General features: G+C 39.5%; 1 protein-coding gene across 1 annotated transcript in view; it reads right to left on the bottom strand.

The window, feature by feature from the left end:
• The window catches only part of LOC101301041 (transformation/transcription domain-associated protein-like), a 19,630-nt gene continuing 2,858 nt past the window's right edge, over positions 1–16,772 (bottom strand). Inside the window, exons 9-35 of the mRNA XM_004287769.1 lie at positions 16,383–16,451; positions 16,029–16,110; positions 15,889–15,941; positions 15,710–15,808; positions 14,399–15,631; positions 13,223–14,227; positions 12,788–13,123; positions 12,160–12,418; positions 11,838–12,060; positions 11,096–11,486; positions 10,622–10,771; positions 10,299–10,520; positions 9,957–10,178; positions 8,788–9,438; positions 8,091–8,348; positions 7,647–7,994; positions 6,562–6,968; positions 6,061–6,487; positions 4,572–5,870; positions 4,043–4,303; positions 3,663–3,953; positions 3,120–3,587; positions 2,231–2,662; positions 1,740–2,018; positions 994–1,545; positions 675–884; positions 1–388 (exon numbers count right to left, since the gene is read on the bottom strand). Of these exons, the coding sequence (XP_004287817.1) occupies positions 269–388; positions 675–884; positions 994–1,545; positions 1,740–2,018; positions 2,231–2,662; positions 3,120–3,587; positions 3,663–3,953; positions 4,043–4,303; positions 4,572–5,870; positions 6,061–6,487; positions 6,562–6,968; positions 7,647–7,994; positions 8,091–8,348; positions 8,788–9,438; positions 9,957–10,178; positions 10,299–10,520; positions 10,622–10,771; positions 11,096–11,486; positions 11,838–12,060; positions 12,160–12,418; positions 12,788–13,123; positions 13,223–14,227; positions 14,399–15,631; positions 15,710–15,808; positions 15,889–15,941; positions 16,029–16,110; positions 16,383–16,451 (10,347 nt within the window). The 3' untranslated portion in view covers positions 1–268. The remainder of the gene's footprint in view (positions 389–674; positions 885–993; positions 1,546–1,739; positions 2,019–2,230; positions 2,663–3,119; positions 3,588–3,662; positions 3,954–4,042; positions 4,304–4,571; positions 5,871–6,060; positions 6,488–6,561; positions 6,969–7,646; positions 7,995–8,090; positions 8,349–8,787; positions 9,439–9,956; positions 10,179–10,298; positions 10,521–10,621; positions 10,772–11,095; positions 11,487–11,837; positions 12,061–12,159; positions 12,419–12,787; positions 13,124–13,222; positions 14,228–14,398; positions 15,632–15,709; positions 15,809–15,888; positions 15,942–16,028; positions 16,111–16,382; positions 16,452–16,772) is intronic.

Here is a 16,772-nt window from a genome sequence, read left to right on the forward strand (position 1 = left end):
TAATCTTTAATATTTCAGGCAAGAATATGAAGATTCTGGGTTTTCAAGGGTTCTGGGAGAAGCTTCAAATAGAGCTAATTTCCATTAATCTTAAACAAGAGTTTTGTAATTTACATTCAACACCCAATTGCTTTACTGCCACAAACCCACAATTGGTGTTAAAGAAATATTACAACCGAGAATGACTTCACCTAATAATGCACATTAACATTTACAAGAAGAAACCAAATTCACTACATCTCAACTATTAGAACTCTGGTGCTAACTTCTAAAACCAGGCGTGCCATGTTGGATCCATCATGCACAAGTTCCTTGGAGTCAAGGCTGCTTCAACTAACTCGGTCACTCCACGCTGAACCGACTGTGGTGGTTCCATGGCATTCTCCTCCTGTATGTAAGACACGATATGATCATTCGGGACATATGAACTAGCAATCAACTCCAGAATGAAAATGAAACAGAAAAAAGAAGAAGCTCAAAACGTATTTAAATTAGTATCAATTCCCTTGTATTTGAAACCGAACAGATCATAACTGATTTTGTATCATAAACTTCCTTATAAAGAATACCCATATATATTCTTCCAAGCTTTTATCATGCCTTCAGGGACATGCAGTTAGTTAGCAAGTGCCATGAGAGCTCTATGCTATCATATGATAGAAGGACTGGCTTACCTCTTCAGAGAAATACTGTGGGGCAATTCCATTGATCCGGTTAATCACGTGCTCAACATTGTTAATGACCTTCTGCTTGAAATCAGCCGGGTTCATACTACCCCCACCAGAAAAGGGGGCCATAGGCATCCCAAGGGGTCTCCTCCAAGACCAAGACAGAAGCTCATCGCGGAAAAACATAGCTAACTGGTGCCATAGATGCTGACTTTGCTGCAATACAAACAAGGTTGGAGTTTAGGATAAAATCACACCATGTCTTGTTCCATAAGGCGTTTCTAATGTTATCACTACACTAAAAGAACTTCCACGAAAAACTCACTTTAGGTGAAACAACAGCTTGTGCTGCGGCACACATGGCAGAGACAATGAGGCCTTCCACTCCAAAATGGGAGAAGAAAGATTGCATGTTCCTCGTCAGACGGAAAGGCACTGGTTCATTAAATTCAATCATTCCATTTGCATCATATGCAGGATGAAAATCAGTTTGAAATATTTTTCCTGTGTTCTTGGCAAAGAGTATTTTGTTTGGGGACCTCCCCCCAATTTGTAACATGAGAGACATGAAACTTGAGAGGGCTAACTGGATTGCAAACTGCTTTTTGAAAGCCCACATATGGTGGCCACTTGGTAGAGTCTTGTACATGTACTGGGAAAAGATTCCGTCTGATACAAGATTTCTCGTTATGTCACTATAAGCTTGGAGGCGAAGGTCTATAACAGCTTCGGGTGAAATTTGGCCAGATATAGCTTGATTTAACTGCTCCTTGAAATAGGTGATGGGAAGATCTGCCTCCTTGTCATTCCTTGCACAATGGTTCTCATACACCTCAAGGAAGGTGCTGTACATCAAATCATCTTCTACCATACGGACCTGGGAATATAGCAATAATTAGTTATAGCACACATAATCCTGCTTTGTATGCCTAAGCATAGCAGCGTAATTTAAATCACACAAGTGATCTACCAAAAGAAAACACACTACACTTTTGCAGTGACTGTTTTCACCCTTCCCTAGCCTCCTTCCACACAAGAACATAATATATTATTGATAGAGACGAGACAAACCTGTGACCAAACAGGTATAATGATTGGAGTGTGAATGCATATGTGGCGCCGCCTTGATTCCTTGTGCTTATCAAACATCTGGTTCATCACACGGAAAAGCTGCAATATTCGTTCATCACTTCTTGCATTAGGAGTCAAAGATGTCTGGACAATAAAATGACGCTGAGATCCATCAGAGCCAATAAGAGTCAAGCGCCGGAAACTGCTTCCATGCCTTCGTACAATTGGTATATCAGCCCCAACCCTATCCAACTTTATGGTATGGTCGGGTGCAATTTCCTGTAATCATTGGAATCAGGTTATATTAAAAAAATGCATCGAGAAGCATTTCGTGAAGAGGTATGATAAGAATTTAATGCCAATTGTTTTTAAGTGGTGCTTTCTGACCCCATTTGACGCAATGGCACAAGAACAAAAGTCAGGTGTGTCATAAACTACAAAGCCAGCATCCCAAATAACAAGCAGAAACGAATGAACAATGACTTGATTACCTGATCACTGAAATACTGTCCTGGAACCTCAACATCCACAACATGAAAGTCACGCAACACCCTGCTTTCCTCTTCCAGCTTCAAAACTGCAGGAAACCTGTCTTCGACATTGCTCTGGAGGACATTTTTCCAATGTTTTAACCGCTCAGTCAACTCAGAGAGGGTCGACGGAAAAGTAGCAGTGCTCCCAGGATCAAGATCACGCTCAAAATCCTGTTTGTACTCTCTCACAAAATCAACATGCTTATTTACAGCATCTGCTGAAAAACAAGCTCTGCAAACACCAGAGAGCTCCTTCTTAAGAGATTGGGGAACCTCAGCTGTGGTCGCTGTTGGATACTTGTAACAACGGTGGAGCAGTGCATTAACCACCGCCAGAAGTCTCTCTTCTGGCAAAGTGACAAACCTTGAACCAATTTCAGTGAGCAGACTCTGCATCCAAAAAGAATACACACTTAATATTTGTCATCAAGATAAGAAAATGAAATTATTTCTGAAACACATCAACTGAACAATTCTTTAGACCCAAAATAAAAAAATAAAAAAAGTCGAATATTTTGACACAACATGTACAGGTAGCTGCTTCGTGCCAACAAAATAAAGAGAGCAATGTCTGAAAGACATGTGCTATGTCCATGTACACTGAAATATCACATTCGATTATGGAATGAATTGATAAGTGTTGAGGTTTCACAGGCCAACTGGGAGGCATAGGCATGGAATCTCTTGTTTAATTCATGAACACCACGATTGTATTACAAATCGAGGCTGTTATGTCTCTGTTCAACTCATGTTCTTGATTTGCATATTATTAGTTTTTGAAAAAAACCAAAAATAAAGCTTTAAAATTGCTATATAAAAGCAAAAAGTCTGAAAAAGAAACTATCACCTCAAGCTCAGTAGCCAAATTAGTATGTTTGCTTCTAAGAGCCTCCATTATATCCTTGGCAGCATCAAAAGCACTGGCAGCAGAAGGTAGGGATCCGAAAGCACCATTACGCCTCATTGCATTCTGACCACCATCACTGATGGTCGAAGCACCTTGTTGCTCATTCCCTGGATGCATGCTGCTCTCAACACCTGTAGACCTTTCAGGTTCTTGCCCGTGAGAGTTTCCACCGTCATGAGAACCAATAGCCCCACCAGATTGAGCAGCTTGGTGAACTTGATTGTCCAAGGATAAGCCACTATGACCTTGTACTCTAGCATTCCCATCAGCTAAGCCAATTGAACCAGCAGTGGCACCAGTGGCACTTTGCTGCATTCTTTGAGCCATTGCCATCCTACTACCAAGTTCAGTTTTATTTGCAACATCACGCCGTTCAAGCAAATATGTGCGAAGCCAATAATACAGGGCCTGAGATTTTGAATGTCAGCAGTTGTGAAATAATGTAATAAATTTTTCCTTTTACATATATATTATGACATTTACCTGGGGGTAAACAGTCGCGATTTTAAGTAGGACAAGTTTGCAATGGGGAGCTTCTGTCCTTTGCAAAGAAAGTAAGAGTTGTGGAATCCAAGAAAGCCAGACCCAGTGGGGAATTTGGTCAAGATATTTATCAAAAGCCCTACCAACAGGTTCATTAGGAGTATCAAAGCTGAGAAGATATAGAACACGAGCTAGATGGCTTCTTGAGTTGGATATGCCAAATTTAATGCCTTGAAGAAAGCAGCTCACAGCATACTCCAGCCAAATCTCTTCATGTGTTTCTCTATAAGCCTGTGCAAAACAGAGCACATAACAGAAGAGTCACAACCAACAAGTAATCATTACTATAAATTGCAACAGAAGCACATAATAGGAAATACCATGTCACAATAATTTCCCCAGCTTATCCATCCTTTAGGCAAATTTTTGAACAGGCTGATGGCGTTAGAGTATGCATGATTAGCACCTTCAGAGTCACTCAGCTTTAACAGGAAATCCCCTTTAAGTCGAAATATTTCTGCCTTATGTGGCACTGGAAAATACTCAAGGTTAGTGCTGTTAATTAGATTTAGACCACTGGTAAGCTCTCCCTTCATCTCCAGATAAGCTTTCGCTTGTTCTCTTATCTTAACAAAGGCCTCCTACACACATAGAAAGAGGGATGAGAAGCTAGTTACATGAAAGAGGTTAAGAAACAAAAGAAAACTACAAAAACAAAATGACCGCCAGATAGTTCAAGATGATGACCCAACATAATGAACAACGTTGAACAGGTCAGTACAGGCTAGTAACATTCGCATATACAAGGCCCAACAGACCTGTTCAGTTTTCATTTTAATTTCCATGTACATATGACACAATGATGCTGTTTTTTTTTAACCAACATAACAAATTTATAGTATTTGATACCTGCACTTCCATGGTTGAATGCCCATACATCTTTTCAAGTATTGTCACACAAACATCATAAAGCCCCTGCTTACGACCAATATGAGCAAGCTTATTGACATTCCATGCTTTGTCACGATAACCAAGGTGATGAAGTTGAGGATTTGTAGTTGTAAAATCTTTGAATGCATCTATGACTGCATTATACATTTCATTTCTCCATTGTAGTAAATCATACCAGACAGACATGTTATCCCATTCATTAGGAGTTCTCAATCTCCAAGTTTCAAGGATGTCTTTGAGGTCAGCGTAAAGATTTCCATGGACACCGACCACAGAGTTTGCAGCAAGTTTGTTTCCGTTGGCAATATCCACGAGTATTCTTGATGATTCTTGAACTTCAACCAGCTGTTGGAATTGCTGCAACAATGGAATCCTGGAATTAACAGACATCTGTGGCAACTGCCACCACTGTTCTAAAGCAAGATCAACACCCTTCCCCACAATGTTCTCAGCATCCCCAACACCATTTGCATTTTTATCATGGAGAGCAAAAAATGCTTGAATAAGACGAAGTTTTGGAGTTTCTTCTACCTGAGCCTTTGGAATTACGACATCCTTCATGTATGCCCAATCCGGCAATTTCCAAAGACTGTCGAGTAGTATTTCATAATTCTCAATACTCTTTCCGAAGTCTACTAATGCATCCCATTGGCTAAGCTGACTAGCACAGTACAGCCATTGTTCTTCCCAGAGACACATCTCAGCTTTTGGTACAGCGTTGTTATATGTGCCTTGAGTTGCCTTAACCATTGCCTGGTAAAAAAGACTTTGAGCACGCTGCCAATACCCATGCTGAACCAGCGAAAGCCCGGCTCTAGTCTCTGCAGTGATTGACCTTTTCTTCCACAAACCACACCTCATATCTTCTTCATTAAGCAAACGATAAAGTTCAGCAAGGGACTCGGAGCACTTCGTATCATGTGTGAACAACATGACATGACTCTCAAGCAGTGCTAATGCAATATGCCATGCATTGTAAGTCTTCCCAATATATTTAATTAGCTCACTTGGCATCCGAGGTTGAGGTTGGCTCAATTGAAGCCCTTCGAGAAGTGCTTGAACAACATTTGGTCTATTGCCTTGCTGCTTTTTATGATAATCTTTTGAGAGGAGATTAATCATTGGTTTAGCTAATGCTACCTGATCTTCCTTCTGTAAAGTTATCCAGACAATGGGAAACACCAACACCCACAAATGATATGCAAGATTTGCATCCATATGAGCAAGCTCTCTCAGTGGAAGGATGAGATCAGCAACCTAGAACAGAGATTATAATCATCCCAACAAAAAATGTCAGAAATTCTTGTTTGTGGAAAACTAGACTTAGTTTTATTTATTTTTTTAATAAAAAGAAAAAGAAACAGCTTCTATTGACTAGAAAAACATATAGGACAATTATCTAAACAGTGTTTAAAATTCACTCATTACACAAGTGATGTAGTATTACCTTAAGTTTACTCATCTCATTCAAAAACTGTGCATGCTTACGGACAAGAATATCAAACGTTAGAGGAACATCTTCTGAACCCTCTGGAACATCAGTGCCCTGGTACTGCATCCCAGAAGGATCTGGAGAACCTGAAATCAGCAATGGTGCCACCTTCGCTGAATTTGGAGCAAGTGTAGTGGCAATATCCTCAACAAGGATTGCTAAAAGAAGATCAAGGCCTTGTTTGAGCCAGAAGACATCACTCAAAGCTTCCCAGTCCTGAAGGTGAATAATGTACTGAAGCCTAGCAAACAATGTTTTCCCAAGAGATTCATGGTAAAGTGAAAAAAATTTCAGCCTAGATTCAGGATCTCGTGCTCGTAAACCAAGCATGAATTGCCTTTCCACCTTCTGAAACACCTCTTTAAGCAGTGATAGGGGATATCTATAAGTCATTAAAATCATTAATTAAAACTTTTATCCAAGTAATATAAAAATGACCAGGCTGCTATTACTTACTTATTTGAATCGGCACATAATCCATATAAAAGCTCGAGATATTTACTGTCCCACTCGTCCAGAGCATCTGAGAAGTTTTGCCTATCAACTAGTGAAAGCTTCTGAAGAAAAGAAACTATTTCTTTTGGAGTCAGAAAAGCACTTGATGAAACTGATGTGCCTGGCTTTCCGAAGTCATCTTCAATCCACCCTTTTATCACATCTAGTATGCATAGAAGCACACTAGAATCGGTACCTTTCTCAGATAGCAGACTATTTAATATTTGAGTAACCGATCTTTTGCACTCGGGAACAAGCATGACCCTTTCATTAATAAGCCTCAGCACAGATTTCAGATTAGAAATGACTGCTCCAGCATCGGCACCTTGACGAGAAGAAGACACTGCCGAATCCAAATCTTTCTGGCCCTGAAATGGATGAAAGTGTTGCTATATTTAATTCAATGGAAAAGTGAAAAGATAATACTGAGACATCAGACTAGGGCCTGTAAAATGGGCAGGGCTGGGCCAGCTTGACCCTAAGGTATTAAGGTAATGATGGCCCAAGTACAAACAATACAGGAAGCAGAAATGTACATCGAAAAGATATAGAAGTACTGTGTACATGAGTATGAATTCGTCAGACACACAAATGTTAACAAGGACCACGTATTAACAGAATGAGTCAATGGCACACAACATTCAGCAGTGCTACAAGACATTACAAGAGTCTGTTATACATAGAGTAGAATGTCGACTAAGTTTAAGGTGTGTAACTTGTGTAGAGTTATCCAAACAAATTAAAGTCACAACTACCAATTTACAACACCCGTTTGTCTTCTCCTTTTGTTCAAATAAAGAAATATATTAAAAAGAGCAACTAACCCAGTTTATGAACATAACAGACAGAACAATCCGTCTATCATATGAGAAAACAACAGCAAAGCAACAAGTATGCCAGGAGAAATACAAAGAGAAATTGAATAGAATATGGATATCATCTCAAAGAAATTTTATGAAGCAGAAAGAGGTAAAAATAATTTCAACCAAAAGACGCTGTACTTTATGATGCACAAAAGAGATGAAGAATGAGAAACAGATGCATACTTGTTTCACATGAGAACCAGATGATGGCCCCATTTCTCTTGCCAGGCGTTGAAGAATACGAACCAAGATGGTAGGATCAATGAAGTTACTCTGCACCTCTGTCAAGGTTCTAATCACAAGCAGGACAAAACTAACTAAACTAACATTGCTGTCTCCACCAGGTGTTTGAGGAGTTGGAATAGTATCCATTTGCTTTTGTATTAGTTCATCAACCTTCTGATATAGTAGTTTCACATCAGGTGGAGTGGTAGCCGCTTCCAGAGGAAAAGCAACAAAGACCATTTTCAACATGGAGCACAATGACTTTCCAGCATCTAACAGTTTCAACTTGAAACATGGTTCAAGAATCTGAAAAAGAAAACACCGCAGAGCCAAAGTGAGTTTACCAGTTTAGGTTGTATCAGACATTGTAAAAAGTAGAAACAGATAGCATTTGTTAGATACCTGGGAAATCTGGTTAAGGTTATTTCTGATGAAGAGATGCGGCTGCTTCTCGAGAACCTTGTTCATCACATCCAACCCCTGTGCCAAGGCAGTGGAAGGGTCCTTGGAAGGAGGCTGAATGCTGCTCAGCAGCTTTTCAAGATAATTAAATTTAACATTGGCAGTTGGCCACACCTCCAAGGCTTGTGAAAGCAGCTCCAGAGCTTGTTTGTACATGGTACTCGCTTCTTTGTCCTTAGGCTCTATGACCAATGCAACCTGTTTCAAGATCAAGAAAGTGATAGAACAATAAATCATCACATGAATGTATCATCAAAACCCCTGATGTAGGGTGCAGGGTGCAGGGTGCAGAACTACAAAGATGGGTACACAGAATGTATGTCAGGCTCAACATCAGTCCAACTAGTGACTGCTTGTTCAGTTATATAAAAGCACTGAAATGTTTGCATAATTGATTTAAACCTAAACGCTGAAAAGGAAAGCAAAATTTAACATGATTGGTTCAAATATATTATGTAAATGATATCTAACTGTAAGAAAAATTAGCATTGGCTTTTTCGTCCGATAACCTCCAAGGAAGGACTTCCAAGATGCATAGCATAACAATAACTTCATGATAGAATAAATGAACTTTTGAAAAGGAAAAGCAAGTTTTAAAACAAGAGACATCAAAACAAGAGTTGAAAATATGACCTACCCTTATAAAAAAATTGATTATCATTTCTTCCATAGCAGCATTTGGCTTGAATTCTTCATCAGGTTGGCTAGTAGATCCTGGGGTCTCAATATTAGGAATCGATGATGCACCACCCGGTGACATTACACAGAGAGATTGAAGACCTGGTTCAACTTTGACACGTTTCGTTGACTCTTCAGGAAATGTAGACCCATCCACAGAGCGCTTAAGATCAGCACTAGAAGGGCCTGGATTAAATTCAGTGATCTGATTGGTAACATCACCATCAGCTACCACTTTCATTTCATTTTGTCGTTGTCTTTCCCAGCCAACCACCAAACCAGCAAGTTCAATTGCAAGACGCCTGTTCTCTGCAGTAGTGTTGTAAGGCAATCCAAGGCGGCTGAGAGAATTGACCATTTGAGGTACAAATTGAGCTCTGCAGCTGTAGAAGAGATCTGAATGGCGCACAATAAGTTGGAAAATGTGAATCAGATTAGGAACTGAGTGGCCTTCCTCAACCAGAATCTTTTTCGTGTACCGTATCCAAATTGGCATACGAATATCTCCAAGAGGTAACCTTCGGGGCAGTGCTGGCATTAGTATATCAAGGGCCTGCTTGACCAGCATTTTATTCTCAGGCTGGCAAGTTCTCAGCAGTGCAACAAAAACCTGGAAACCATGGTGTAAATCAGGATAAACTTAATGACCAACTAAAAGGGAACAATGGCTTTGTGCGTATTAGGGAATTCTGTATGTGCATGCTCGCGCACTCTCCTTGTCTTTTTGTAAGAACAAAGAACAACGCCAAGACGTTCACTAGCAAAGCCAACTACAATGTCTACATTCCAACTCCATATCACCAGTATATAATTTAAAAATATTCATTATAACTTGGAATTAAAGTAGTGATGTGGTTTTCACCATCCTATTAACATGCAAAAGGGCAGTTTGTTTGAAAATAGTACACACTTAACAGGAGTCTTCCAAATGGAAGAAACACCAACAAACATAAATCTAGAAACAGTAACGTTAATGCCAATAAGACAATCAAACATCAATGTAGAAACAGTCACATCGATGCCAATAAGACATTTACCACCAACAGGACACTTAAAAAAACACACCTACTCAAAAATAAAAATAAAAATACAAAAAACACAAGCAAACACACACATTCTATGCCATACCTGAAGTATGATTTTTTCTGGAGCTTGATAGGCCTCCAAAAAATGACAAACATTTACAAATGCCCACTGTTTACTGGCACTATCTTCACGCTTGAGATGATTCCAACCAAATTTGATCAGCTCTTTCCTGTGATGGACAAGGTCATTCTGCAGATACTTAAGCAGCAAAGTGGCAAGCTGCAATAGTTCTATTCTCAACGGCTCGTCATATTCAGCAGAAACCTGAGTGGAATAAATGAGATAAATGAACTCTGTACTTGAAAGCATTTTAACAAAAATGTACAAACAGAAGGAAAAAACATGTAATGGCACTGCAAACTCTTGGGTTTCACAAAAGAATACCTCTTCTGGAGGATCAAGAAGTTTGTCAACAATTGTTTTCACAATAGCCTGGTCTACAACTTCCCAACTTTGATCATTTTGGAAGGCATGAGCAAGCATTGGAAGAATGAGCATTTGCATTATAACCACCAAGTGATCATGACCAAGTTGTTTCGATTGGAAAAGACTCAAAAAATGCAACAGAAGTGCCTTTTTATAGTTGGGTGGATAACCTTCTGCAACCTGAAGAAAAGAAAAGAAAAAAAAATTATCACAGTTTGACAAACAGTCAAGCCAAGTAAAGTAACCAAGAAAAGAGAAACGAGAACCCATATGCGAAGTACCTCGATGAGATAGAACTCCTTCAGAAATGTATAATCAATTCGAGAATGAAACAAGAAGATGGTGAGTATATCAAAGAGAACATTCACTTCCGTTTTCTCGTGCCGTAAATAATTCAAGAAGCATTTGACAAGCCACTTGCTTTCTTTAACCTGCAATTTAAAATCATTCCGGGGAAGTTGATCAAAAGACAGCAGATTAATTGATCCAGATGGAAAGTAGAGAACCACTTTTGCGATAATAAAAAACAACAAAAGTAAAGAACCAAGGGACAGTTAGTTCATATTTGATCACACAGTATGCAGCATGCAGTCAACCTCCTAAATAACGTATAACACCCCGCAAACAGCAACATAAATTACTCTGAACCCAAAAGTCACACCATTATATAAGAGAAAAAGTAAAGGGTTTTCTTCCCCAGTTTTAAGTTTCAATGGACAACCAATAAAAGGGAAGGCACAAGGCGTAAAACTTACCTGCACCAAGTCCAGCTCCTGTTCATTCTGCAAACGTGATAGTCTTGCGTTTGACTTCCAAGCAACAACCAAGGTTTCAAACACATTGCGATTACTCTGTAGCCAGCCAGGTATCAATTTGACTAAAGTTTTAACAAGTGCAAGTCCCCGAAAATAAGCATCAGACGTTGCACCAAGTTGTGCAGATGGTGGGATCAAACTATCAGGTGGAGGCTTAGCAAGACCTTCGTCACCCAACAAAGCCGTAGGTGGAGTTGCTGACCCTGAGGCCATCACTCCATCATAGTTTGCCGAAAACTCAGGAAATGCATTTGCAAGTATTTTCTGAGGCGATTTAGCAAGTTCGTCTCTCAATGGCTGGCCGGCATCCGAGCGAATTATATACATAAACCTAGATTGGTTGACCAAAGATAAGTACATATAAGTATATCATATGAATAGAACAGAACTGAATGATAAAATATAAAAATATAAAAATGCAACACAATGCGCATGTTAACAATTTGGTATCACTTGCTCAGCACTGACCATGAATCCATGAGATCCCATGGCCACCAATCATTGTAGAAAGCAAATTGTTGGCTCTCAAACTTATTTCACATCCCAAAGAAATATGCTTTTTTTATTCTTCCTTTATTCTTAAATGTTGAGATCTGATCCAACAGTTGATTACTTGATTATCATTGATTGTCATCGTCTATGGTTACAAAGAGGTTATATATATTTCACATTCAAATATTACCTCCGGAAGTACTTTGGTTCACTTAATCGCGCGAGGAAATAATCGATAGCAAGGCTTGCATAGCGGTTCAAAAACTTTGTGAGTGGAAGACGATACGGACTATTAATCTCGCTGTATACTTGTCCAGGGAGAAGAGCTCCTTCCAATTCAATAGTCAAAGTTACAAGTTCGTCAAGGAATTTTGATGCAGCAACAGGAAGAAGGTGGAAAAGCTCAATGATAGCTGAAATGAACAAAAATTGACACAATATCGTCACAAATTAGGCATGCATAGTAGGTATATGAAAAATCAATAAACACAAGTAGATTGAAACTACTTTACCAGCTGCTATTTTCGGTTCTTCACCGGCCTTCCATGATTTCTGACTTTGTGCAAGTTTTTCAGGTTCTAACCATTTCTTTAGGTGTTCAAGCAACTTGCCACCAAGGGTAACATTAAACCAATTAGACAGAAGCTCAAGAAGCCGGGCCAGACCTTGCAGAAGAGGCATGCTCAGATTCTTTGTATGTGCCAAGTTGACCAAAATAGGCCTAAGGCTGCTCTGAAGAAGCTCTTTTGGCATCCTCTGCTGATTTATAACCTGAACAACAATATAGTAGAGTACATTTTATTATGAGAATTGTAGTAGAGAACATCATGTTTCCAAAAATCTTTCCCATGAAAACACTAGTATGGGAAAGGAACTAAAATAGGTGAATGATAATATGATAATAGTCCTCCATGGAACATTCACACATGACTCAGCTAGCCAGAGAAAAAATGTTAAACCAGATCAGTAACATCACCTAGTCAAATAGCCAAGCAATCGACCAAGACATAACCTAAAATAATATCCAAAATACAAGGCCAATACTCAAATATCAAATGTATGATAATCATCAATACAAAGTAAGACAATGAAAATGAAAAACCCAATGGATTGGCTAATGAAAAAGGAGCTCAACCCTACCTGTCGTAAGCCTTCCTTAGCCACAGCAACTATTTCGGGCGTTCGACATGTCAAAGATTTGAAAAACATGGAAATGATCTTTGCACGCAATTCAGCATGATTTTGAGTTTTGAAATCTGCCCATGCCATTGTAGTACAGAGTAATTCAATGCAAGCGGTTCGAAGCTTATTTAGTGATGTGGCCACTTTTGGGTTCATGAACTTCACAACCCATACAGTTTCATCAGCCTCAGCTATCTGCAATGCTTCTTGCAGAAAGTTAACCAAATCCTGAGTAAGCTTGAGAAGAGGTGGCCTCAAGGCCAAGCAGAAGTTTAAAGCGGTAACTGTTCCCACCTATATACGCCATCAGATCAACTCAGAAATATTTAAAAAAATTGAAGAAAATAATAAAAATATCTATTACCAGTTCTAATAAAAATAAACATAAATTACCTGTTGATCTACAGTTTTTGATCGGAGTGGGCGCACCAAAAGTGGCTGAAGCAAAGGTTGATACAAAGGCTCGAGCAACTCAGAAACCTCACTACCAGTTCTACTAGCCAAAAGTGCCAAACATGACTGCACATTCTTCCTCACAATAACAGAAGCATTGGGATTAAACAACTCTGAAGAAAGGAAATCAACTACTCCTTGAAAACTTTGCCGGCGAGGTTCACTATTAGCTTCGTCAACATTATTAACCACACGAAGAACCTGTGTAAGCACCTGACTGGTCTCTTCTTGCTCCTTGCTAGCATAAGTAGGAAGCCTTTTAAGAACATATACCAAACTGCGAACAATTCTTACTTGGAAAACGCACAAAGTCTCAACAGTGACCTTCCCAACCAAAGCACCAAGTCCCATTACACCTCCCATCTGTGCTTGCCAGGTTGTTCCATAGCAACAATGCAATAGACGGGGCAGAAGTTGCTCAAAAACAGGGATCCGAACACTTGGAGGTGGAGAGTAAACAGGATTCAATGATGGGCTAGAAACCATCATTGGAGTACCAGGACCTCTACACATTAGCACATCAGCTTGCTTCGAGCGAGCAAGAAACAGAAGTGTTTCACAGAAAACATTTAAAGCGCTAAGGGCAGCTTTGGCATGAAGCCTATTTTCATCCGCTAGAACATCAACTAAAGCATCTAAAAATATTAGAGGATCCAATTCTTTGAGGTTTGAAGAAGAACTATTCTTTGACCTGGAACTTGAACCGATATTGGCGTTTGAAGGAAGCATAGGACCACCAAGTGCAGCAGTGGAAACTGAAGTACTACTTGAGGATGAGTCAATATGAAAGATCATTGCAAAATGGCGGCAGACATTGACAACAAAGTCATCCTTGGGGTCATGGAAGTCAGGATCCACACTGGCAGCAATAACAGTCATCAACAGAATCTTGAAAATTGACTTTTCAGCCAAAAGTTGGGTCTTTGTCTTTACACCTACGTCAGCCTGCAATGGCACATACATATGTTACACTACAGTACTATTTTCCTTTTGGAGCTTTCTCAAAACAAGAATTCAGTAGGAGGATATGTAAAGCATGGAAATTGACAATATAAAGGCTACAGCATGGAAATTGGACAGAATAAAAATTTAGTGATAAGATTAAATCAAACCAACCTTTAAGTCTGAAGTTTCTGGCCGCTGCCAGGAAGAATCAACTGCAGAAACTAATAATGTTGATAACTGACCAGGTGTGCATCCATCGTCGGTAACCTTTTCTGGCAAATTAAGCTGTAATGATAAGCAAACACGAAGAAACTTCAAAGCCTGCTTTCGGTAAAATGTATCAATACCACCATTTTTGTTCGTAACAGCAACCACAGCAAGATTAATGCATCGATCCAGAGGCACCAAAAATGGGGTTGCAGGCTCAAATGTAAGAATCACACGGAGCCCATGCTCTGGATTCTCCTTGCACTCAAGGGCCAGGGGCTCTTTGAGAAAACGCCGATTACGACCACCTAACTTGCCCAGGAGTTGCAATGCTTTAGCTCCCCAAGGATAGGGAGCAGGCCTCAAGTGAGACCATAGGGCTAAAATCACCTCAGACATAACATTAGCCATGCTAGGTTCCAAGAAATCAGGATTTAAACTGTCCACCCAGAACTCAAGTGTTCTTAAACCTAAGCTCACAAGATCATCACTTCCTTTAAGACATAAAACAAGAGGCTTCATAAGACGGGGAAGATGTGGTAACAACGAGCTCAAGCGTGCAGGTAAGGTTAAGCACAATTCCAGCAAAAGGTCCTTCATATCTTCCCCAGCTGGACCCTCAAGCATCATCAATAGCATATTAAGACAAGGTTGCAACATAGGGATCAAATCCCTCAGTAGAAGCTCAAATTTGCATACTGCGAGTGCTCGAAAGGTTGTGCGAAGAAGTTGCATGTAACCAAGAGGCTTTTCAACTTCAGTAGCATTTTTCATGCAGACTTCCATTATAATAGGCACGTGAGGTTGCAAAATACGTTCAAACTCTTGAGGCGCTTTTGAAACTGCACCAAAAATAAAGCGAAAGAGATGCAATACCAGTTTTGCTGCCGGTGTATCTGGATACTTTAAGACATCAAGTTTACTATTCACAAGATAGGTAACCAAAACATCTGCAAAGGGCCGGTATACTTTAGGGGCTTGCAAAAGCGTAGAGAATATGTGAACCAATTGAGTGTTGTTAATCATGGACTCGAAAAGCTCAGGCATACACAGCGAGAACATGTCCATCAAATCTCTCGGTTCCATGATAGCTAGAATCTGGGAAAAAAGTTGCAGCATGTCCCTCTCTTCATCCTTCTCCTTGAAGAGTGCTAAGCAATGCACCCCACTCTTTAAAACACCAGAAGCTTTCCGGACCTATGCAATGCCAAAGTCAGACCAAGGGAAACAAACAAAAAACCAAATATTACATTCAATATCTCAGAGGTGTATTACCTCATCTTCTCGCATTCCTTTAAACGCTTGTGGTGTCGGTAAACTGGATGAAGGGGAAACAAGCACCTGTGGGTGTGTTCCATGCGTAGAAGGAGAAACCTTAAACCATCAGAAACATCACATAAGATAATAAATGTCAATCAAATTCATGAAATAACTTTTAAACAGAATATTAATACCTGCGAGCGAGGTACGTGCGCATGTGTGATACTCCATATGATGGTCTTCATTCCTGACAATATCACATATTTCTTGTAAGTTGATACAATACTTAAGTGAAGGGACATGGTAAAACGAAATGAAAATGCAGGTCAGTTACCCATGACTAATGTCTTGATCAGATGCTTACAATCATTGACTTCCTTGGAAAGTTCCACGGTGGCCTGCACATTCAAAACTGCCTGCAACCAAATTATTGACAGTAACAAAAATTTAAGCATATGACAAAGTAAAAAACTACTGTGGTTTACAAAAAAAGGGTATAATCAAGCAATTGAAGAAAAGGATAGATATAAAAGCAACAAAATCTTGAAGCACATATCTTGACTTTAAAGCTATTTAGTGAAGACATTATCCTCTTGTCTTCCAAACCAAAAGGAATAGCCATGTAACGTTCACATCAAGGACATCACTGAAAAACACGTTCACATTAAAGACATCACTCAAAACCAACCTGCACAGGCAGCTCAAGCTTGGACCTTAGAGTAGCACGATCTTTTCCCTCCTCAGCCTCCTCCAACAGCTATGAGAAATTGGGCATGTCAGTATTCATAAATAAGATTAAAATAAACAAATATAACATGGATAAAAACAACCATGACATGCTATTGCTACCAATTGGATAAGAAATGTAAAGAACCTATATATACAATAGCCTCGTAATGAATTTCAATTAACTTCCAACCCTACATACTTGCATAGACGTTTTCAACAAGTAGTGGAGAAAAAAATCCACCATGAGCTCCAAACAATATGAGATGCCACAACAAAATTGGCAAATAAACTATGCTCAAACACTGTCTATATGTGTCTATATATATATATATATATATATATATATATA

The sequence above is a fragment of the Fragaria vesca genome, linkage group LG1 (genome assembly GCF_000184155.1).
Source record: "Fragaria vesca subsp. vesca linkage group LG1, FraVesHawaii_1.0, whole genome shotgun sequence".
Lineage (NCBI taxonomy): Eukaryota > Viridiplantae > Streptophyta > Magnoliopsida > Rosales > Rosaceae > Fragaria > Fragaria vesca.